General features: G+C 49.2%; 1 protein-coding gene across 1 annotated transcript in view; it reads left to right on the top strand.

The window, feature by feature from the left end:
* Positions 1 to 689: 689 nt before the first annotated feature.
* LOC142363677 (olfactory receptor 14J1-like) overlaps positions 690 to 24,388 on the top strand; it is a 44,730-nt gene continuing 21,031 nt past the window's right edge. Inside the window, exon 1 of the mRNA XM_075439827.1 lies at positions 690 to 1,131. Within this exon, the coding sequence (XP_075295942.1) occupies positions 690 to 1,131 (442 nt within the window). The remainder of the gene's footprint in view (positions 1,132 to 24,388) is intronic.

Raw genomic sequence — 24,388 nt, 5'->3', positions numbered from 1 at the left:
TGAAATAAGCCATGTGTATTCTTGGCTAGAAGTGGCGTGCTGAGACCCACAGAATGTGTGAGACATTTAGTGGTCTCTGTTGTCAGTAGTATCTCCATCTCTTCATCAGTCCATCAGTCCATCAGGGTGTAAGCCCAGGGCATTTCAGAAATAGAAGGATGGACAGGCCAGCTGCCATATCTCTGCATTAAACCACAGTCATTCCTCTTGCCTCACAGGACTTGCCCTGTTCACCCTGCAGTCAACAGAAACATGGAGAGTTTCCATCATCTAATGACAACAACCACAAGGGGAAATCAGGGAAGCTGTGAAAACCCAAAATTTCTGAGTCTGACCTCTGCAGTTTTGATGCTGAAAATTCCTACTGTGACAGGAGGAGGTTCGTCTGACAAAGTTGTACAACGGGTCTGGACCTTGCCCCACCATGCCCATGCACCCACTGCCTGCAGAGCAGAGCTGGCTTTTTAGCAGCCGGAAGGAAGAGGTCCTGCTGCTCCCGGTACACTCAGGAACAACCAACCAGAGCTGCAGCCACAGAGCTGAAGGAAGGGCTCCTGGAAAACGAATGATGAATGTGTGTAACAGGGTGAGGGTCTTGGAGAAAGGCTTTGATTTTGCTCTGAGAAGTCTGCCCTAAATCTTCATTGGTTCTTCCTCTAAGAACAGAATCCCATGCCCAGATGAAGCAAATGACCAACAGCAGCTCCATCACCCAGTTCCTTCTCCTTGCATTTGCAGACACAAGGGAGATGCAGCTCTTGCACTTCTGCCTCTTCCTGGCCATCTACCTGGCTGCCCTCCGCAGCAACGGCCTCATCATCACTGCCATAGCCTGTGACCACCGCCTCCACACCCCCATGTACTTTTTCCTCCTCAACCTCTCTTTTCTTGAGCTGGGCTCCGTCTCCACCACTCTCCCCAAAGCCATGGCCAATTCCCTCTGGAACACTAGGGCCATCTCCTATGCAGGGTGTGCTGTCCAGCTCTTTTTCTTTCTCTTCTTGATTGTGGGGGAGTACTGTCTTCTCATCGTCATGGCCTATGACCGTTACATGGCCATCTGCAAACCTCTGCACTATGAACTGATGATGGGCAGCAGAGCTTGTGTCTACATGGCAGCAGCTGCTTGGGGTAGTGCTTTGCTCAATTCTCTCCTGCACACTGTCAATACATTTTCAATTCCTCTCTGCCAAGGCAGTGCCCTGGACCACTTCTTCTGTGAAATACCCCAGATCCTCAAGCTCTCCTGCTCACAGTCCTACCTCAGGGAAGTTGGGCTTCTTGGGGTTAGTGTTTCTTTGGCTTTTGGGTGTTTTGGTTTCATTGTCGTGTCCTATGTGCAGATCTTCAGGGCTGTGCTGAGGATCCCCTCTGAGCAGGGACAGCACAAAGCCTTTTCCACGTGCCTCCCTCATCTGATTGTTTTGTCTCTTTTTATCAGCACTGGCATGATTTCTTATATGAAGCCCCTCTCCATCTCCTCCCCATACCTGGATCTGGTTTTGTCATTTCTCTACTCGGTGGTTCCTCCAGCAGTGAACCCCCTCTTTTACAGCATGAGGAACCAGGAGCTCAAAGATGCGTTGAAGAAGCTCATTCTGTTATTAGTCTTTCAGCAGCTATAATGTGCCCATTTCTTTTCACAAGTGATTTCTACTGCTTATGGGGAACCTCCTGTGCTCTGGTCATTTTATCTGTGATAATTCTGTTTCTTCAGGAATGTCTGCATGAACTCCACTTCTCCAGAGTCATAAATTGAGCCTGTCTAACCCTGAGGTCTTTACACATGTGTCTGTCACAAGGTTACAGCTGGCCTCCGCTGTAAAATCTCTCTAATAAAAGTGGATTTCCTCAGTGGCATTGGCCAGAGGTTGGGCTTTCCTTGCATGGCTGAGGTCAGGAGCAGGCTGAAGAAACTGACCCTGTGAGTACAGTTTGCTGTGCTGTGGTTCTCCATGGAATGGGGGGAGGAAGACATGGGGTGATGTATTAGGGAATGGGACTCCAGTGAACTTTCACTGGTGGCCTCCCTTTTTGGCCTCTTCCAGCACTGACCTCTCACCACAGGTTTATGTGTGAGCTTTGTTGCATGGCCACTTCCCTCTTCCTGCTGGGCTCAGTGACTGCACAGGTGGAAAGGGAAGCCCTGCTCCACTTCTCTCCTTGTCCAAACCCTGGCAAAACCCAGAGCGAGGACATCTGCGAAACACCACATGGGGTATGGATAAGACTGCGTAGTTATCAGGACTTATGGGAGGCGGTCTCAGGTACAAGAAACTGAAGGGGGACAGGGCACAAAGGAATGTCTTGGGGATCACCTACGAGAAACTGTTCCTCACACCACATACACCCTTTCCAGTGCTGAGCTGGAACAGTGGGTCCATCTGTGGGACAGTGTGGCTGGGCTGGGCACAGGCCGGGGCACTGGCAGCGGTCACAAAGGAACTGCCATGGGGTGACCACCTGGATTTGGTGGCTGCAAGAAAAGTTAAGAGTAAAGAGAAGGGATCCAAAATTCAGATGCCCAGTTTAGGAATGATATTGGCAAGCTGTCGTGGGTTTAGCAAAGGGCTGCAGGACAGCAAGGGACTGGAGCACTTGGCCTGTGAGGAGAGGCTGAGGGAGCTGGGCTTGTCCAGTCTTGAGAAGGGAAGGCTGAGCAGGACATCATCCCAGCCTGCCAGCACCCACAAGAAGGTTATGGAGAACAGAGAGCACGTCTCTTCACCCTATTGCATGGCAGGAGGACAAAAGACCATGGGAGGAAAGTGAACGAAAAATGTTTCAGCCAGGAGAGAAGGACAACATTTTTCCCCAGGAGCTCAACCAAGTGCTGGAACAGGTCACCCATGGAGGCTGGGTAGTCTCTGTCCTTGGGAAGTCTCAAACTCAAACTGAATCAAGCCTTGAACCATTTGGTCTGACCCTGTTTTGGACAGGTTGCACTGCAGACTTCCGGATGTCTCATCTAGGCACTGTTCCTTTAAGATCCTGTTGCGCCCTTTTTGTAACTGGAGCAGAGCAGATGTTTGTGGGGCTTGAATCCTCCTGTGCTGTAAGGGACTGTTTAAACAAACGTTTAAAACCATGAAGAGAGGTTGATACCTCAATGTGACTTGCTCTGGGTATCGACTAAAAAGCCCTGGTCAGGGAAGCTTTTAGGGAGTGAGGTTCTGTGCAAGACACCAAAAGATCCTGTTCTAATGCCTGTAGGCCTGTCAGACGTCATTTAAATAGCAATGAAAATGGAAGTAAGAAGAGCTGAAGACAAAGACCCAAAGCAAAGACACATCTCAATGGACTTTTCAGGTTTTTCTAAGACTTTCAAGGATATCCTTTTTTGAGAAATGTTGTCCAGAATAGGGAATGGATGTAGGACACACGTATCTTCAGCTACATTGACACAGAAACCTGGTGCCAGTGGAGATGATCTAGCAAACCCTCCCCAGCCTCCTCCTGCAGCTTCCAAGGAGCTCTGGTCTCCCACAGGTCCTCTGAGATAGAAGCCACTCCCAGCACAGCAATCCAGGTACACTGCGGCCCCTAACAGTGGCATTGCCTGTTTATGGTCAGATACCTGATGTCTGTTTTAAAAAGTATACAATTTTATTATTTCCTATATTTTAGAAAAATCTACAAGCACATTTACATCAGCTGAATCGCTGGAGTCCTTTCTTAGAAATGGAAATGTCCCTTCGGTCATCTGCACTCAGCTGTCCAAGATTTGTTCCCTCCTAACTCCTGGGGCACCCCCAGCCTACTTGCTCATAGGGCAGCATTAGGAGCCAAAAAGTCCTTGATGCTGCACAAACACTGCTCAGCTGTAACTAAAACATAGATGTATTCCCACGTGTCTCTTGAGTCCCTGGAGCCATTACAGTGACAAGGGGAGAGCCCTACCTGACTTAGGGCTGGGGCTGGTATGGGGTAATGGGGTCTGGGATGATGTTTCTGGGGCAGTTTCTTCTGTCTGTTTGTCACTGTTTAGAGCAGGGCAGCAATAAATGAGTGGCAGATGCGTGATATTATCACACCCCCCCCCCACCCCCTACTAGGGGAAGGGAAAAAGGAGGAAAAGGGAGAGGGACTTACAAACTGGAAATTAAAATAACTTTACTAATAACACCAAAAATAGAGCAATAATGCAAAATACATAAATTCTATTGAGTTTCCCAGAGTTGTGGGGGCTGATGTTGTTCCAGTGGCTGCTGGGCAGACACTAGGAAGTCCTGTCACACCAACCCACATCCTGGGAAGCAAGGATTAAGGACACGTAGTGGTTCCTTAGGAAGACAAATGTCTGACTAAGAAATATCATCTCTTTGCATCCCTCCTTTACCTCAGTATCAATGCTAAGCATGATGTCATAACGTACGGAATATCCCATTGTTCAATTCAGGTAAGCTGTCACATCTATGTCACCTCCCAACCACTGGACCACCCTGAGCCAGCCAGCTTTGGGGTGGTTGGAGAGACAGCCTTCATGTGGTCTGAGCACTGCTCAGTAATAGCCAAAACACTGGTGCGTGATCAACACCGTTCCAGCCATGAGTCTGAAGCACAGCAGCATGTGCGCTGCTCTGGCAAAAGTGACTCAGTACCAGCCAGACCCAGTACCGTGGTGCTCAGGGGTCTTTTCCAGCCTGTGTTATTCTGTGATTCAATGAATATTTTCCTTGGAGAGCTCTTGGAAGACAGAATCAGAGAATCACAGAATCACAGAATGCTTGGGGTTGGAAGGGACCTCTGTGGGTCACCCAGTCCAACCCTCTTGCCGAAGCAGGGTCACCCAGAGCAGGCTGCACAGGACCTTGTCCAGGAGGGTCTTGAATATCTCCAGAGAAGGAGACTCCACAACCTCCCTGGGCAGCCTGTTCCAGTGCTCCGTCACCCTCAGAGGGAAGAAGTTCTTCCTCATGTTCAGCTGGAACTTCCTCAGCTTCAGTTTGTGCCCATTGCCCCTTGTGCCCATTGCTGGGCACTACTGAAAAGAGCTTGGTCCCATCCTCCTGACACCCACCCTGCAGAAATTATAGGCATTTATTAGGTCCCCTCGCAGCCTTCTCTTCTTCAGGCTGAACAAGCCCAGCTCCCTCAGCCTCTCCTCATAGGAGAGATGCTCCAGTCCCCTCACCATCCTCGTAGCCCTGCGCTGGACTCTCTCCAGTAGCTCCTCATCTTTCTTGAACTGGGGAGCCCAGAACTGCACACAGTACTCCAGATGAGGCCTCACCAGGGCAGTGTAGAGGGGAAGGAGAACCTCCCTCGTCCTGCTGGCCACACTCCTCCTAATGCACCCCAGAATGCCATTGGCCTTCTTGGCAGCCAGGGCACACTGCTGGCTCATGGGTCCACCAGGTCACCCACGTCCCTCTCTGCAGAGCTGCTCTCCAGCAGGTCTGCCCCAAGCCTGTACTGATGCATGGGGTTGTTCCTCCCCACGTGCAGGACGCTGCATTTGCCCTTGTTGAACCTCATCGGGTTCCTCTCTGCCCAACTTTCCAGCCTGTCCAGGTCACGCTGAATGGCAGCACAACCTTCTGGTGTATCTACCACTCCTCCCAGAACAGAAAGAGAAACAAGAAAAAGCACAAAGGAAGCAGTAGAGACATAAAATTCACAAGTACAAATACAGCAGTTCCTCCAAGGAACATTCCTCCACTCAAACCATTAGCAAGGAATCTATTAGATAAATTTAATGAAACAGGCTTAATTTTATCTGCTCAGGTGCTGGGCCCCAAAGAGGGTAATTGTTGGTTATGGTACCATGTGCTCAGTTGCACGTCGGCAACTTACAATCCTGTACAAAGTCAGAGGCTGTGAAGGGGGCTGTGAGATCACTTCTGGCTCTGGAGGTCATTTGTCAACTGCAGTTACGCACCTGAGAAAGGGACCATAAAGTCATTTTTCTCTGAAGCCGCTGACAGGGCAGCCTTTGACTCATAGTGGGGATATGTGCTTTTCAGCTCCCCTCTGCCAGTGTCTGTGACAGGCCAGCAGCAGGCACCTGACTGGCACAGTGACTGGGAGATCCCCTCTGCCGAAGGACCCAGGCTTACTGCAGGAAGGGGGCTGGTATTTTGGGTGCCGTGTCTCTTGCGCCCGAGCACATGATGGGACAGCAGTGACCGAGAGGCTTTGTGTAAATGTGGGGTATCTTATTGTATCTATGTGAAATCAATGAAACTGGAGAAATATTTGTGTCTGAGATGCACCCTCAGAGTATAAGCAATGAATGGGAAACGAAACACCTTGCTGGCTGCCCCAGCTCTTGGAAGGCTGGTCTGTGCCTGGAGCAGTCAGAGCTCTTGAGAACCAGAATAGCCAGGGCTTTTGTGCTGGTCTGGGGAGACAGGATGGCATGGAGGGGCTGCAAAGCTCTCAGGATCTCCAGGGGAGGAGAGCAGGGGACACAGGGTGCCTCCTTTGCTTTCTGCCATGCATGATCCCTCATCTCTGGGGCTGACTCCTCTCTGTCCCCCAGCAGCTGCTGTGCCCTTGAGAGGGGCTGAGGCTGTGGAGCGACTGCCCAGAGCACCCTGTGGTGGGCACAGCTGTTAGGCCAGCCCAGACTGGGCTGTGCTGGGGAGAGGGCATTGTCAGTGGAAAGAGGGCAGGGGAGGTGGGAGAGCTTGGAGGGGAGATGGACTGGACTGGGAGATACCTGGGAGAGAAAAACATCAGTGTATAACTCATGAAGGGTGAAGGGTGAAGACTCACACCAGGCGGTTTGTTGTGCAGAGCCATGGCTGACAGAAGGGCTTGATGACATGTAGGTATAGGAGAAGGAGGCTGCTCTGTGCCCTTGGTGGCATGGATAGAACAGGAAGCTGGCCCAGGGCCTTTGTTACCACTCCGCCGTTGGCCATTTCTCATCGGCCTTTTCCAGACCCTGGTCTTTTGGCCCAGACCCTGGCAGACCCTGGAGCAGGGCTGTCTGTGAAGCCCCATATGTGACATGGCCTCTCCAGGACCTTGGAGCAGCTGCCTGACAGGAAGGCCATGAGATCACAAAGCACTAAGAAATGCTGTGGGCACCATGTCAGAGTAACCATTCCTCACTCTGAACACACCCTGTCCTGTGCTGTGCCCTCGCAGCAGGGCCATGGGAACATACTTGAGGCAGCGGGGTTGTGACAATGCAGGAGAGGGCACAGATATGAAGCAGCTGCCAGGGGGTGACAGCAAGGACAGGCACAGACAAGGAATTTATGTACATTGCCTCTGCTGAGCAAGGAAGAAGGAAGGATTCTGTGAAATACTCTGTGATTCAAGAAAAAGGATTCTGTGAAACATTCTGTCCAGATTTCAGATACTCACGTTAAAGATATAGGCAAGCTGGTGTGGTCTTTGCAAAGGGCCCTCAGGACAGCCAGGCACTGGACCACTTTTCCTGTGAGGAAAGGCTGAGGGAGCTGGGCTTGTCCAGACTCGAGAGGGGAAGGCTGAAGGGGACCTCATCCGAGCCTGCCAGTACCAATGAAGACGTCATGGAGAATGCAGTCAGTCTCTTCATCCCAATGCATGGCAGGAGGACAAAAGACAATGGGAGAAAGGTGAAATGGGAGAGGTTCAACCAAAAAATAAAGACAACTTTTTCCCTGAGGAGCTCAGCCAAGTGCTGGAACAGCTCACACAGAGAGGTTGGGCAGTGTCTGTCCTTGGGGCTGTGTAAGCTAAAACAGGCAGGATGCAGAAACAACAACAAAACCACACATGAAATGTAAAGAGTAGATTTATTTTCATTATCTCACAAAGCAGGGGATCTCTGATACAGCACCTGGGCAGAGGCACCGAAGCCAAGCAGGAGTGCAGACACCACAGAGCTCAGTCCCTGCTAGACAAAGACTGAGAGCTACTGAACTTGTTTCTTTCACATTGGTATATCAGGGATTCACTCAGACAGAACTTTCCACTGTGCCTGGATCCTTCCCGCAGCAGGGCAGGAATCTCAAGCATGTTCGACAAATTGCCTTGGAGTAAATCACAGGCCTATGTTATCTAAACACAGATGTCGTACTTCTTCAGCACACAAGACTAATCATTGTTCAGTATGCTACATGTGTTTTCCGACACCCCAGCTGCAAGTCACTTGAGTGTGTTGACAACCCTCCTTGCCAATCTTCCATTGTCATCCCACATGCCGCAGGTGACAATCCAACAGCACACACCGTCTCTCCTGCCTGAAAGATTGTTATGGACGGATGGAGAACAAAGTCATGGGCTAAGTGAACTCAATGCATATATTAGAGGGATGGCCCATATGGTAAGGAAGACAGGAAAAGAAGAGGTAATATATGGGGAAGTGTGGGATCTGAGTGTGATGTAGATGGTATAAAATAAGGGGTGGGCACTGTCCTGGTTTCAGCTGTGTCTCACTCACGATATCTTCCCCTTGACCATCCTTGTACCCTCCCATGCAAACAGCCCGTTTCTCTTTACCTTTCCTCCCTGTTCCTAGTTTGGCTTCCTTTGCACCTTCATTCGGCATTTCCAAGCTTGTCACCATGGCAGTTCCTCCCTTGGTCAGCAATTCCATTGAACAGGTACCTCCTTCTTCTACCATTAGTGTCCCGCAATTCCTCATGTTGCTGTCTTGTCAGAGATACCACAGATCTCGTATGCACACATCAAAAGCTGTCAAAACAGAGCTTCACTCCAGGGGGAACTCTGAGAATCTTTTAGATTTGGCAGTGGAAGCCTGATGAAGCTTGACAAGAAGTTACAAGTCATTCAGTAGGGGAGAATAACTCAAAATATTGTGGGCAGGCTGGGACCTGAACAGCTCAGGAGTGACCCTGAGGAGAAGAGCCTGGGCGTTCCAAAGGATGCCATATAATAAGGCCAACAGCATACAGGTCTGCATTAGGAGGAGTATGGCCAGCCAGACCAGAGAGTTATCACCCCCTTGATTCAGCAGTGGTGTAGCCGCATCTGGACCAGTGTGTCTGTGAGGCTCCCCAGTCCGGAAGAATGAGGAGGAACCAGGAAGGTTCTAGAGGAGATCTGCCAGGATGGGTTATACGGCGTGTGTGGAGAGGCTGAGGGACCTGGGCTTCTTTAATCGTGTGGAGGCTGAGGGCACTGAAGTAGTAGCCTGCATCTGCCTGAAGGGTTGTTTCAGAGATGATGGAGCTTTTCCTGGTAGTGAGAAGGGAAGGAAACCTTCACAAAGTGATGCTTGGAAGGTGCAGACTAGAGGTGAAGAAAAAGAGGTCTCACTCAAAGGGTATCCTTGTTCTGTAAGAGGTCACCCAGAGGAACTCTGGATCAGCCCATAGATTTGAATGTCAAGGAAAAGACAGTGAGGGTGGAGAGACATCAATTAATGTACGGAAATGCTGGGGTGAGCGCTGGGTAGGAAGTAAAGATGTGTGACTACAGGCTGAAGGGAAAGAAGCGCAGGCATGGGAATGTGTAGGACAGCCTGTAGTACAAATTGCAAAGGACTCTGGCAGAGCTGAAAGATTCAACAGGACCAAGGGCTTTGTCCCCTTGGCTATGGCAGCTGCCTCTAACACCGACTCCTACCAGGAGAAACTTGCCTTTGAGGCTCTGGACTTCGTATCATCCTCGCATCTTCTTTGGGAGGCTGGGAGGTATCACAGAATTTACACTTGTCATTGCTCACCCTCACATCCAGCTGTCCCCAAGAAGAGCCCTGAGCCACGCGTGAGGGACAGCATCTGCCTTCCCAGGGCCCGGGGCTCAGATCTTGGCCTTTCTGCTTCATAAAGCAGGCCAAGGGTTTTCTCAGCATTGCAGCCACCTGCACAGTGCCCTTGCCTACCTGCAATCGTGGCCTCCAATTCTCTGCTCTAAGGAGTCCCTGGGGAGGCTTTGTCAGTAATGGACCGCAGTGAGGCCAATCAATGTTTCCAGGTACTTTGAATTTTCCTTCTGCCTTCTTGAGCATTTTTTTCTATCTCCTCTCAGTATCTGAGGTTCATGGACTCAGCACCAAATACCCCATGGGGCTCATTAAAACGCAGTAAGTGCTAAGCTGACAAGCTCCTGTAAATTTCTTCAATTCTTCAAGACTTGTACAGCTAATTGGAGAATTTTCATAGTGTAGACAAGGAGGAAGATATTATACTGTTCCTAATAAAAATATTTTTTTTATTTTTAGGAATATTTTAAATTGCTTTTCAGCTTACAGAAGAAGTGGTAGAATCATTCTTAAAGTGATCCTGATCCATGGTGTCTCCTCAGGAGGGCTGGACAGGTAGGAAAAGCAGTCCCTCTTGGTCTGACACTCTATGGATATCTTTGCTCCTCACCTCCCCAACCTCAACATTTCTCTCATCGGCCACCTGGGACTTGTGTCACTGTTCCTTGCATCAGCCTTCTCCACTGATCTCTGCAGCTGGATGTTACAGCTCCATTGCACCATCTCCCACCTCCTCTCCACAGAGAGCTGCCTGCACACAGGCACAGAAGGAGTTTTCCTATTTGTAAGAAAGGAGTAATTAAAGCACAAACAAGTTCCATAAATAAAACACACTGTGCAAACATACAGTAATTACAATCTACCTCTAATGAGGCTGCCTTCTTTTAAGGCATAAATTATGAGAAATATTGTAGCTAGGTAGAGGAAAAAAAATAGTTACAAACATAGTTAAAGAGTTGGCTAAGGAGACGATTAGACTACTGAAAGGGAAGCAAACCTTTAACTCCCTGATGTCAAAAGAGCAGTTCGATAGGTGACAGGAATCTGAATGAACAAAGAGTAAAGGGAGGAGAAAACTGGACAATGATGCAAAGGGCCTTTGTCTAGGCAGCCTGCATCTTTAAAAAATTACTTTGGAAATAGTCAAGACAGGTGAAAATATATGAAAAATTAGAGATATTCAATATACTGTTTAACAGGCAGGATAGCACTGGAACAAGCTGCCCAGGGAGGTTGTGGAGTCTCCTTCTCCGGAGATATTCAAGACCCCCCTGGACAAGGTCCTGTGCAGCCTGCTCTGGGTGACCCTGCTTCGGCAGGGAGGTTGGACTGGGTGACCCACAGAGGTGCCTTGCAAACCCAACCATTCTGTGATTCAGTTTTGAAGTTATAGGGAGAGATCCATATTTCTTTGGAATATCCCTTTCAAAGCTTCCTGGCATTGGTCGAGGGCTCTTGTGAGTGAGGACAAGGCAAGGTTGCGCCTGTTGTTGAAAAAGGTCAGAAAGACAACCCAGGGAACCCCAGGCTGTACAAGGTCACTTTGGCATTTCTGTGCACCTACGTAAGAAGAACATGTCTGATAGCAGTCAGCATGGATTGATGATGGGTCAGTCATGCCTCTCAAACCTGCTTGCCGCCATGACGAAGTATCAGCATTTGTGGATGAGTAAAGAACAGTGGATGCCATTTTTGACCCTTCTGACATGGTCTCCCTCAATGTCCTTTTTCCCAGGTTAGGCCATTACTGTCTGTATGAGCTGACAAAGAAATGGATAAAAAAACAGTTGGACGATCAGGCTGAGAGAGCAGTGGTGAAGGAGTCATGTCCTACCTGGAGGTAACTGGGACATACTGGGGCATTGTGGGGCAGCAGAAAAATAGAAAATTCAAAAAGTAGAAAATTCAATGCTTGGAACACACCAGTGTCTTGGCTATTGTTTATCCATGTTTGCCCAGTGTCAAGGTCTGCTCTGTTTCTCATTCTGCTCCTGCCCAGTGAGTAAGTGGGTGGTGGGAAAGAAGCCGAGAGGGGACAACGCCAGGACATCTGATCCAAACTCCCCAGAGGGATATTCCATACCAAAGGACCTCATGCTCAGGAATAAAAGCATGTGACAGAGGAAGAAGGATGTGGACATATTTATTGTCCAATTTATCTGCTGCTTGGAAAGTGACTGGGCATCAGACTGCTTGTGGGAGGTGGTGAAGGATGGTCTTTGTTTCACTCGGTGAGACCTTATTAGTCTCTTTTCTTCACCTATTAATCTGTTATTATCTTGAGCTGAAACATTTCACACTTTATTTCTCCCTGCGTTCTGCCCTGTCCCACTGGGGAAGGGGAGGAATGAGTGCCTGGCTGCTGGACTAGTGGCCAGATTTAACCCAACACAGCAGGGAAGTTCTTGATAACTGGGAGTGAGTTCAGTGCAGGGCTGCCAAGATGCTCAGGGGCTGAAGCACTTGCCTGGCAGTTGAAACTGAGGGCAAGGGTCTTGTTTAGCCTGGAGAGTGGAAGATCTCAAGAACCTCATAGCAGCCTGTCTGTCCCTATGGGGAATTTTTCATGAAGATGGAGCCAGTCTTGTCACCGTGGTGCCTGGGAGGAGGGTAATAAACAGTAGCAAGATGTGGAAATAAGAATGATTCAGAACAGAGAGAAGGAAAATCTTTCCCTCCATGAGGGCATCCAAGCATTGCAGCAGGTCTTCCAGAGATGTTGTGCCATCTCTGTCCCTGGAAGCTTTCCAGCCACCACTAGAGCAAGACTTGAGCAACGTGGTCAGGCTGTACAGATATTCCTGATGTGAATGTGAGGCCAGAGCAGAGACCTCCTCAAGTCCAATTAAAGATACAGGAAACTCAAGTGTTGCTGGGGTTTCTTCCCCTCTTGGTCTTCCCTTGTGGACAGCAGGAAAAATTCTCAGGTTCCCCATGACCATGGAACTAAGTCAGATGTTAGGGTAGTCAGACCAGCTGCAGATTTCTTGTCCTGCTCCAGGCAGCGTTACTTAGATGGCAGGCTGCTTGGCAAGCATCCCCAAAGAGTCCCCATCATTTTCTTTGCATCCCCTTTCATTCCCTTTTCACTCTTCCCACCTCTCCAGTCCTACGCTTTAACAATCCTTGTGACCTCCTATGCTAAAAAAAAGCCAAGTCTTCTTTACCATTTCCCCACTGGGCCTGCGTTTGCTCTCTTTGTACCCTTCTTTCTTAGACGATTGCCACGGTGCTTTCTACCTTGATTGGAAACTCCATGAACATGAGTAATCTTTTCTTATCTTAATTGATGGTTGTATTAGAAGCACCATGGCACAGGATGACCATGAGCACACGTACTTTAAAAGCTGGACATCTGGAGGTTTTGTTCATGGGGACCTTGAGATACGTGTGGATTTCACCAGCAGAAGCCTGAAGATATAAAAGGAAAAGTTGCAGAACAACTCCATGCAGCAGCATGGGAAGGGATCTGACCAGCGAAGGGGTGCCCTGAGGAGATGGGTCTGGGCATCATAATGGCAGATGCCATAGGAGCCAGTGGGCCTCCCATTTCAAAAGGAAAGTGAAGAAAGTGGAGAGGGTCCAGAGGAGGTCTGCCAAGAGTCTGCAGCAATGTGGAAGTCTTGCGGAAGGGAGCTGGAGGCGCCTGAGGTATCAGGTGCCAACAAGAAAATACCCATGAAACACCTCAAGGGAAAAAAGGGGAAACTTGGTGGGATGAATCCCACGACTGGAATGTATCTCTTGATGGCTACAGACTGTTCAGAAGGGACAGGCGAGGAAGGAGGGCCGGGGGCGTTGCCCTTTACATCAAGAAAACACTACAGAGTGAAGAGCTGTCCCTTAAGAATAACCACGAGCAGGTCGAAAGCTTATGGGTAAGAATCAGAGAGAGAGGCAACAAAGGGAACCTAGTGGTTGGTGTCTACTACAGGCCGCCAGATCAAGAGGAGCTGATAGACGAAGTGTTCTTCCTCCAACTCTAGGAGGCTTCGCGCTCGCAGGCTCTCATCCTACTCGGGGACTTCAACTACCCCGACATCTGCTGGAAAAGCAACATGGCAAGCTGTAGGCAATCCAGCAGGTTCATAGAATGCGTTGAGGACAACTTCTTAAGCCAGGTAATAAGCACCCCTACCCGAGGGGATGCGATACTAGACCTGGTGGTCACCAATGCGAGTGAGCTCGTTGGGGATGTCAAGATCGGAGGTAGCCTGGGCTGCAGTGACCACGCGCTGGTGGAACTAACACTACTGAGGGAAATGGGAATAATGAAGAGCATAGTCAGGACCCTAAATTTTAGGAGGGCAAATTTCCAGCTCTTCAAGGAGATAGTCAGAAGGACTCCCTGGGAAACGGTCCTCAGGGACAGGGGAACAGAACAGCGCTGGCAGGTCTTTAAGGATGTATTCCAGAGAGCGCAAGAGCTCTCGATCCCCAAGTGTAAGAAGTCGGGCAGAGAAGGGAAGAGACCAGCATGGCTGAGGCAAGAGATGCTGGTCAAACTAAGGAACAAGAGGGAACTGCACAGGCAGTGGAAGCAGGGACTGGCTTCCTGGGAAGAGTATAGGGAAGCTGCCCGGTTGTGTAGGGATGGGGTCAGGAAGGCCAAGGCACAACTGGAGCTGAACTTGGCAAGGGATGCAAAAAATAACAAGAAGGGCTTCTACAGCTATGTCAGCCGGAAAAAGATGGTCAAAGAAAGCGTACCCCTGCTCATGAGCGAGACCGGCAAACTGGCAACAGCAGATGAGGAGAAAACTGAGGTACTCAACAACTTTTTTGCCTCAGTCTTCACTGGCAACCTCTCTCCTCACCCCTTCTGAGTCGATGAATGGCATGAAGGAGACCAGGAGGGTAAAATCCTTGCAGCTGTAAGTGAAGACCAGGTTCGGGACCTCCTGAAGAACCTAAACGTACAGAAGTCCATGGGACCTGATGAGATGCATCCCACAGTCCTGCGGGAACTGGCTGATGTAGTTGCCAAGCCACTCTCCATGATATTTGAAAAGTCATGGCAGTCAGGGGAAGTCCCCGGTGACTGGAAAAAGGGAAACATTGTGCCCCTTTTCAGAAAGGGTAGAAAGGAAGACCCTGGGAACTACTGACCTGTCAGCCTCACCTCTGTGCCTGGGAAGATCATGGAACAGATCCTCCTAGAAGATATGCTAAGGCACATGGAGGCCAGGGAGGGGATTCGAGACAGCCAGCATGGCTTCACCAAGGGCAAGTCCTGCCTCACCAACCTAGTGGCTTTCTATGATGGTGTAACAACAAGGGTGGACAAGGGAAAACCAGTGGATGTCATCCATCTGGATTTTTGTAAAGCCTTTGACACGGTCCCCCACAACATCCTTCTCTCTAAATTGGAGAGCCATGGATTTGATGGGTAGACCGTTTGGTGGATAAGGAATTGGTTGGATGGTCACAGCCAAAGGGTAGTGGTCAACGACTCAATGTCCGGATGGAGACCAGTGGCGAGTGGAGTCCCTCAGGGGTCTGTTCTGGGACCGGTGTTGTTCAATATATTTATCAATGACATGGACAGCGACATTGAGTGTACCCTCAGCAAGTTTGCAGATGACAGCAAACTGAGTGGTACGGTCGAGACACCAGAAGGACGGGATGCCATCCAGAGGGACCTGGACAAGCTGGAGAGGTGGGCCTGTGTGAACCTCATGAGGTTCAACAAGGCCAAGTGCAAGGTCCTACACCTGGGTCGGGGTAATCCCCACTATCAGTACAGGCTGGGGGATGAAAGGATCGAGAGTAGCTCTGCTGAGAGGGACTTGGGGGTACTGATAGACCAAAGGCTGGACATGAGCCAGCAATGTGCACTGACAGCCCAGAGGGCCAATCGTGTCCTGGGCTGCATCAAGAGAAGCGTGGCCAGCAGGTCGAGAGAGGTGATTCTGCCCCTCTCCTCTGCTCTGGTGAGACCTCACCTGGAATACTGCATTCAGCTCTAGTGCCCTCAGCACAAGAAGGACATGGAACTGTTGGAGCGGGTCCAAAGGAGGGCTACAAAAATGATCCGAGGGCTGGAGCACCTCTCCTATGAGGACAGGCTGAGAGAGTTGGGCTTGTTCAGCCTGGAGAAGAGAAGGCTGCGGGGACACCTGATTTCAGCCTTTCAGTACTTAAAGGGAGCCGATAGGAAAGATGGGGACAATCTTTTTAGTAGAGACAGCAGTGACAGGACGAGGGGTAATGGTTTTAAACTAAAACAGGGTAGGTGTAGGGTAGATATAAGGAAGAAATTCTTTACAGTGAGTGTGGTGAAACACTGGAACGGGTTGCCCAGAGAGGTAGTGGAGGCCCCGTCCCTGGAAACATTCAAGACCAGGTTGGACAGGGCTCTGAGCAACCTGATCTAGTTAGTGGTGTCCCTGCTCGCTGCAGGGGGGTTGGACTAGATGACATCTAGGGGTCCCTTCCAACCCAAAACTTTCTATGATTCTATGATTCTAAGATGGAGTGAGGGGGCCTGAAGTGTGAACTGTGAGGAGAGTGTGAGGGAACTGGGCCTTCCTGGCCTGCTGAAGGGAATGTGCGGATAGGGTCGTGTCCCTTCTGTCTGAGTACATGTTGGGACAGCAGCAGGCACACAGCTTGGGCATGTCTATCCAAGAAGCTGAAAGGCTAGCAGACTTGCGAGATGATGGGGAGGCTGCTTCTCAGTGGTCTGGTGAAAGGCTTCAAGAAGGCTGGTGGGTGGGAGATTTCCCTGGAGGTAGGAAACAGCAGGATATAGCAACACCGCCACGGAGAACAGCTTGGCAGGCGGAGAATGAACTTGAGGCCGAAGAAATGTCATGCAAAGGGTAGTGCTGTGGTGCAAGAAGTCATCCAGAAGGAGGACGAGACCATCCCATCTCTTTGTGTTTCAAGGAACAGAAGTTTGAGTGGAGATATGTTCTTTGGAGGAACTCTGTATTCATGCTTCCGCATTTTATATCTCTAATTTTGCCTTTTTTTTTATAATTCCTTTTTCTGTGCAGTGTCAGGACCCGGAGAGCATCCATAGGCCTTCATGGCCCTGACCAGCCATGCCTGGGGCCTCCACCCACACCTCTATTCCTTGGGCCCAGGAGACCCTTTTAGCCCAGGCCTGAGCTGCAGCCCCAGCTTCATCTTTGCTGTACGCGTACTGGTCTCCAAACACAGCTGTAGACACAGCTTTGCCTGTTCATGGACTTTGATGACTTGGGCATTCAGACTCACTTCCCATCTTCATCTTTGTCAGATATACAAGGAAATGACACTGTGGACCTCCAAGTGCCAGACTCCAGCTGACTCACAGAGGCCACAGGCCTTTCTGCTTCCTTTCTTTCCACCACTTGTTGAGGTTTTGGGAGGAGAGGAACAGGTGACGTTTGTGGGGGCCAAGGATTGGATGTCAGGAGCAGAGCTGTCACATGCGGAGTGATCTGAAGGCTGTCCTAGTTCCAAACTGTTATCTTAGGCTCCTTCCTCAAAGGCCTGAAATCTCCTACAAGAGCCCCTTCCACCTTGGTCTCATTTAGCAATTAATTTGAGAGTACCCAAGTCAGAGCCTTGCTTTCAGTTCTGTTTACAGCCTAAAGCACCCCATGGTGGGAAGACATCCCAGGAAGCTTGTAAAAGGTGAATGTTCCCAGGAATCTCAGGAGGCCTGGCATACCAATAGCTGTCGTCAGGCAGCTGGCCAAATGCACTGTCTCCATTTGTGTAATCGGGGCTTAGATGCCTGGTTTATGTGTAAACTCTCTCTGTGGATGCTGACATTTGCTGCACAACCAGGTTTGACCTCAGGGCTGGCCTTGCTTTGAGCTGGGCATTGGGCTTGAGACTTTCTGAGCTCCGTTCCACTCTGAGTTGTTCTATGATGTAGAGGACCTCACCTCCAGCTTAATCTCTTCTTGTAGAACACGTAGGGAAGCACAGCCTCATAGAAGTGTTGGTGGGGAAAAGACTGTTGGGGGTGTCTCGTCCAGCCTCCAGAATGGCTGTGATGTTTTGGAGCTGAAATGTGAAGAGCTCCAGAGGTAGCTATGACAGCAGTCACCTCCTAGTCCATTTTATTTTCCATAAGGCTCAGCTGCAAGCTCCTAAGAGGCACTTTGTGGCTGTTACCTCTATCATATCACTAGCCACTGCAGACGAGAGCTTGGCTCTGTCATATCTCCAGGTAGCAGTAGGCTTTTACTAGGGCAATCCATGCCTCTCCTTCAGGAGGCCAGATAGACCTAGTTTCCTCGGAATCTCCTCACATTTCATGCTTTAGGCCGCTCCCTCTATTTTGGAAGACCTCCTCTGGACACTGTCACTTTCCTATTGAAATATGAGGCCCACTGGCTCCTATGGCATCTGCCGTCATGATGCCCTGGTCCTTCTTATCAAGGCACTCCTTTGCTAGTCAGATCCCTTCCCATGCTGCTGTTTGGACTTATTCTGCAGCTTTTCCTTCTCAACATTCAGGTCCCTGTTGGCCAAATCCCCAGGTGTCTCAAGGTCCCCATGGTCAGAACCTCCAACCATCCAGCTTGGAAAGTATGTGTACTTATTGTCATCCTGTGCCATGGTGCTAATATGACCATGAATTAGGTAGTTACAGATAAGCAAAGAGTGCCAGTATTCATCAAGTTGCTAAGCGAGGTAGTAAGCACCGTGGCAATCATCTAAGAAATGTGGGTACAAAGTGAGCAAACGCAGGTCCAGTGGGGAAATGGAAAAGAAGACTTGGCTTTTTTTTTTTTTTTTTGCATAGCAGTGGATAAGGACGGTTAAAGAACAGGACTGGAGAGGTGGGAAGAGTGAAAACACAAATAGAAGAGGAAGCAAAGGAAATGTTTGAGATGAGTGTTTTGAGGATACCTGTCAAGCAGCCTTGCATCTGAGCAATGCTGCCTGGAGCAGGACAAGAAAGCTGCAGCTGTTCTGACTGTACTAACATCTGACTTAGTTCCATGCTTGTGGGGAACCTGAGAAATTTCCCTACTGTCCTCAAGGGAAGACCAAGAGGGGAAAGGAACCCCAGCATCATTTAAGTTTCCCATCTCCTTAATGGCACTTGAGGAGGTCTCTGCTCTTACCTCGTGCTCATGTTAGGACCAGCTATGGAGCCAGACCACATTGCTCAAGGTGTAATCCAGTGGTGGCTGGAGAGCTGCCAAGAACAGAGATGGCACAACATCTCTAGAAGACCTGCTGCAATGCTTGGATGTCCTCATGGAGAAAAATATTTTTTTCCTTATCTCTGTGCTGATCCTTCCTATTTCAACATCTTACTATTGTCTATTGTCCTCCTGCCAAGCACCACGCTGACAAGACTGGCTCCATCTTCACGAAAACTTCTCCGTAGGGAATGACAGGTTGCTACAAGGTTCTTGAGACCTTCCACTCTCCTGGCTAAACAAGGCCCTTGCCCTCAGTTTCTCCTGCCAGAAAAGTGCTTCAGCCTCTGAGCAGGCGGGCCTGCACTGAACTCACTCCCAGTTATCAAGAGCTTCCTTGCTGTTGTGTGTTGACTCTGGTCAGTAGCCCAGCTGCTACTCACTCTTTCCTCCCCTTCCCCAGTGGGACAGGGAAGAGAACAAGAAGAAATGAAGTGTGAAAAGTTTCTGCTCTAGATAATAATAAGAGTTTAATAGATGAAGAAAAGAGATTAAAAAAAGACCTCACCAAGTGAAACAAAGACCATCCTTCACCACCTCCCACAAGCAGACTGATGCTCTGCCACTTTCCAGCCTTCAAATTCCTTAAATGATAAAAACCTCCACATCCTTCCTCCTCTGTCCCAAGCTTTTATTTCTTAACATGAGTTCATATGGTACGGAATATTCCTGTGGTCAGTTTGGATCAGCTGTCTTGGCTGTGTCCTCTCACAACTTCTTTCCCACTGCCCACTTACACACTGGAAGGGAGTAAGTGGAAACAGAGCAGGCCTTGACGCTGGATGAGCAGTAGCCAAGACACTGGTGTGTTACAAGCATTGAGTTTTCTTGACTGCCACAGGCACAGGAAACACCCACCCTGCAGGACGTCTGGTGGTCTAGTCCAGAAGAGAAGCCGTGCTGGGCTGGCCTTTCTCCCTTAGGATAGTGAGACCCGGCAGCCCATGGAAGACCGTTGTGGAGCAGGCTCCTGGCAGGAACTGCTGCCCATGGAGAGAAGCCGACGCAGGAGCAGGTTTTCTGGCAGGACCTGTGGCCTGTGGGGATGGACCCATGCTGGAGCAGTCCACTCCTGAAGGAATATAACCCAATTGGTTGCTACTAATACATGTGAGAGTTGCTTCCTCTGTACAAAGGATACAGGTCTTACATTGCTTTGGGCCCAGAAGAGTTCCCAGTACTGCCCCACAATGCCTCAGTATGTCCCAGTCACCTCCAGGTAGGGTATGACCCCTTCACCACTGTCCTCTCAGCCTCATCTTCCGACTCGTGTTTTGCCCATCTGTCTCCCCATCCAGACTGTAATGGCCTATCCTGGGTACAAGGATATGGAGGGAGACCACTTCAAATATCTCGCTGAAGCAGAGAGAAACAACAGACACTGCTCTCCCCTCATTCACAAATGCTGTTATTCCATCATGAAGGCAATCAGGTCAGTGAGGCATGATTGACCCTTCGTAAGTACATGCTGATGATTCTTGGACACAGTCTTCTATTTCAGGTGCCCAGAAATGTCACCCCAGAGGACCCTACTTGAGGGCTCGCTCCTCACCAATGCGACCTTGTACAGCCTGGGGTTCCCTGGGTTGCCGTTTCAACCTCTTTCAACGATGGGCACAACATTGGTCTGTCCTCACTCACAAGAGCCCTCTGCAATCCCATGACCTTTGAAAAGGGATATTGCAAAGAAACTTCGATCTTCCCCTATGAGTACCACTATTCTGCCTCTTCTGCAGTGTATTTAGTTTCTCTACTCTTTCATATATTCTCACCTGTCCTGAAACAATGACCTTTTCTAACGTCATCTTGTCAAACACAGACTGCCTAGACAAAAGCCATTTCCATTCCTCTCCAATTTCATCTTCCTACTTCTTTTTCGTTCAGATACCTCTCACTTATACCGCTGTTTTGAGCTTCAGGTAGTTGAAAGCTCATCTATATTTCAGTAGTCTAATTGTCTCTTTTGCCACGTCTTTAATTATGTTCACTTCTATCTTCTTTTACCTATTATCTCCGACATTTCTGAGAATTTTATCCCTTACAGAGAAGCAACCTCACTAGAGGCAGCTTCTAGTTAGCATATGGTTACAGAGTGTATTTTGTTCCTTATGAAAATTGGTCATGCTTTAATTTTCCTTCCTTACAAATAGGAAAACTCATTTTGTGTCTGTGAGCAGGCAGTTCTCTAAGGACAGTAGATGGGAGATGGTGCAATGGAGCTGTAACATCCAGCTGCAGAGATCACTGGAGAAGTCTGATGCAAGGAACAGTGACACAAGCCCCAGGTGGCCGATGAGAGAAAAACTGGGGTTGGGAAGGTGAGGAGCAAAGTTGTCGGACCTGAAGGGACTGTTTTTCCTACCTGTCCAGACATCCTGAGGAGACACACTGGACTACTAGCACTTGGAGAATGCTTCTACCACTTCTTCTGTAAGCTGAAAAGCAATTAAAAATATCCCTTAAAAAAAAAAAAAAAAATTATTAGGTGCAGTAGGACATCTTCCTCCTTAACTACACTATGAAAAAACTCCAATTAGCTGCATAAGTTGCAGACTCAAAGAAAATTACACATTAGCTTGTTAGCGCTTCCCGTATTTTAATGAGCCCCATTGGGTATTTGGTGTTGAGTCCCTGAAGCTCAGATACTGAGAGGGGATAGAAAAAACTGTTCAAGAAGTCAGCAGGAAAACTGGAAGTACCTGGAAGCATTGATTGGCCCCACTGTGGTCCACTACTGACAAAGCCTCCCCAGGGACTCATTAGAGCAGAGAACTGGAGGCCATGATTGCAGGTAGGCAGAGGCACTGTGCAGGTGGCTGCAATGCTGAGAAAACCCTTGGTCTGCTTTATGAAGCAGAAAGGCCAAGGGCTGAGCCCCAGGCCCTGGGAAGCTAGACCCTGTCCCTCACACATGGCTCAGGGCTCTTCTTGGGAGTAGTGGGGTGTTAGGGTGCTCTGTCCCACTCAGTGGGTTAAGGACAGGGGTTTTTTTATTTCTCTTTGCGATACCCAGAAGTCACAACAACGATCAAGAGGCTTGACTAAAACCGATGCTTTACTTGAAATTCAGTAAGATTACAAAGTATGATTACTTAGTAACTTCATAACATTCATTTGAGCACTGTGGGATTAGAACAGATATTGACTTGGCAAGGCTTACCACAACACTATGTCTGATTTTATGAAACCACAGAACATAGCAGACTGACAAACCTACAACAACATTACCTTTATGTGCCTAGAATGTCAGAGGTAGAGAAAGAGAGGAAAACAAAAGGAAGAAATAAATGAAAAGGTCTCTTCACCATTGGATCCAGTGGCAGTCTCTACTGGTGGTCAGTGTCCTCCGGTAGTGGGTGTGTGTCGCAAGGACCTGGCCTCCTCTGCTTTTATAGCCTTCATTTACCTGTTTCACAGCTTCCTGAAAGTTCTCAAAAATAAATCTGTGTGCGTGGGGAGGGGTGCCTTGGCGTTTTCACAGCCCCCCCTGCAAGACTGGTTGTTGCCATGCACAAGTGCTTAACACTTTGCCTACCTGACGTCTCAGAGGGAGATGGGTTTCACAAGCCAGCTGTGGTGAATGACTTCATGGACCCCAATCTTGTGCTCAATCAGAGTCATTTTATTGCTCAAGTGAATACCATATATACTAATACAATAGTTACTGGAGCCAATCATCTTTGGATTTGTGGCTTTGCGAAGTTCATGATTGCTATTTTCCAGGATCTTTTGCAGCTGGATGTGTGAAAACAGCTGATCTCCTGAGAACAGCAAAGGGAGGCACAGGATGCGCTGCTCCTTCAGGGTCATGAGACAGTGCTGTTCTGTCTCAAGTTGTACGGTTTCCCACAGCCAGCACCCTGCCTCCACAGGGTTTCCCTTGTATTCCACACTCACTTATCAAGTTGACGATGTTCTCAAAGCACAAAGCCTGATTTAGGAGTTTGCTTAATTTGTGCATCTTGGTGTCGGTGTCTCATGATGGATGTTTGTGAGGATTGCTAACTTTGGCCTGGGGCTGTACAGAGGGTGAGCAATGCCCAGTGTAGTAAAATTCCACGAAGCCTCCCAGCCTCCAAAAGAAGGGATGAGGATGAAACAAAGTCCACAGCCTCAAATAATGTTTCTTCTGGTAGGCCTTGATGGCAGAGGCAACTGCCATAGCCAAGGCGACAAAGCCCTCGGTCCTGTTGAGCCTTTCTGCCCTGCCGCAGTACTTAGCCATCTCCACTGCAGGCTGTCCTACACCATCCCATGCCTGCATCTCTTTACCTTCAGCCTGTAGACACGCATCTTTATTTCCTACCTAACTCTCACCCTGGCATTTCTATGCCTTCCATTGACGTCTCTGTACACTCACTGGCTGTTCCTTGAAACACAAAGCCGTGGGTTGATCCAGGTTCCCTCTGAGATGTCACTGAAAGAGTAGCAAGGTCACTCTTGTACCACAATGCTACTCTTTCAGTGACATCTCTTTTTCTGCACATGCCATTGGAACCTTCCAAACAGCATTTTATTGAGCTTTCCTTCTCTTCTGACTACCAAGAAATGCTTCATCATCAGTTAAACTACCTTTCAAGCAGGGGCATGCTACTACTATAGTTGCCTGAGCTTCCACTTCATCACGCTAAAGCAGCCCAGGTCCCCCAGCCTCTCCACAGAGACCCCAAACTTCACCCTGGCAGATTTCCTCTGCACCCTCTCCAGTTCTTTCCGCTCCTGCAGACCGCAAAGTCCCACACTCAGACACAGTTGTCCAGATGCAGCCACACCAGTGCTGAGTCAAGGGGGATGGTAACCCCCTTGTTTGGGTGGCCACGCTCCTCCTACTGCAGCCCTGTACGTAGCTGGCGTCTTCACTCTTGGTTGGTAGTGTTTGCTCTGTCAAATGGCCTTTGAAATGATACTTCACAGAGTCTATGCACCTTTCTTCATGGGCACATAACAATCCAGAACCTCTAGGTACAAAACTACAACCCAGTAACGTGCCTGCTGCTGGCTGTCAGGTTCTCAGGCAGAAGTGATGTCATAGTCAGCACCCCAGCCATGTGTCTGCTGGTGGCTAGTCACCTAAGAAGATTGGAGACTGAAGTGACCTCTCACTCACCTTCATGATCATGTGTTTCCTACTCATCTATGAGCTTCTCAGACACAGTTGATGTCATAATGATATTGCAACCCGTCAGCCTTCTTGCGGCCTATAAACTGACCAGAGGAAAGCAAACACCATAATCTTCCAAGCCAGCTTCTCAGGCAGACACAACCAAGCCATGGGCCTGCTGCTGTCCCATGAGGTACCCAGGTGGAAGGGCTGTGACAACCCATATCCAAGCCTTCTTCCTGGATGGCCCTACCAGGTACCCAAGGAAAGGGATTCACACAACTCCCTTGACAACCCCAGGCCTTCTGCTGGCCTGTTTGGGGTGCTGGCAGATGTGAGCCAAAAAGCTCATAACCCAGCCATGAGTCAAGGGCTGACCGACCAGCTACTGCAGAGAGAGGTGACCTCACCAGCCCTTTCCCAGCCATGCTCCTGCTGCTGCCTTTTCAACTCTAAAGATAG

Source organism: Opisthocomus hoazin, chromosome 19 (assembly GCF_030867145.1).
Source record: "Opisthocomus hoazin isolate bOpiHoa1 chromosome 19, bOpiHoa1.hap1, whole genome shotgun sequence".
NCBI classification, from domain to species: domain Eukaryota; kingdom Metazoa; phylum Chordata; class Aves; order Opisthocomiformes; family Opisthocomidae; genus Opisthocomus; species Opisthocomus hoazin.
The sequence above is the reverse complement of the archived record's forward strand: the minus strand, read 5'-3'. Positions and strand labels throughout refer to the sequence as shown.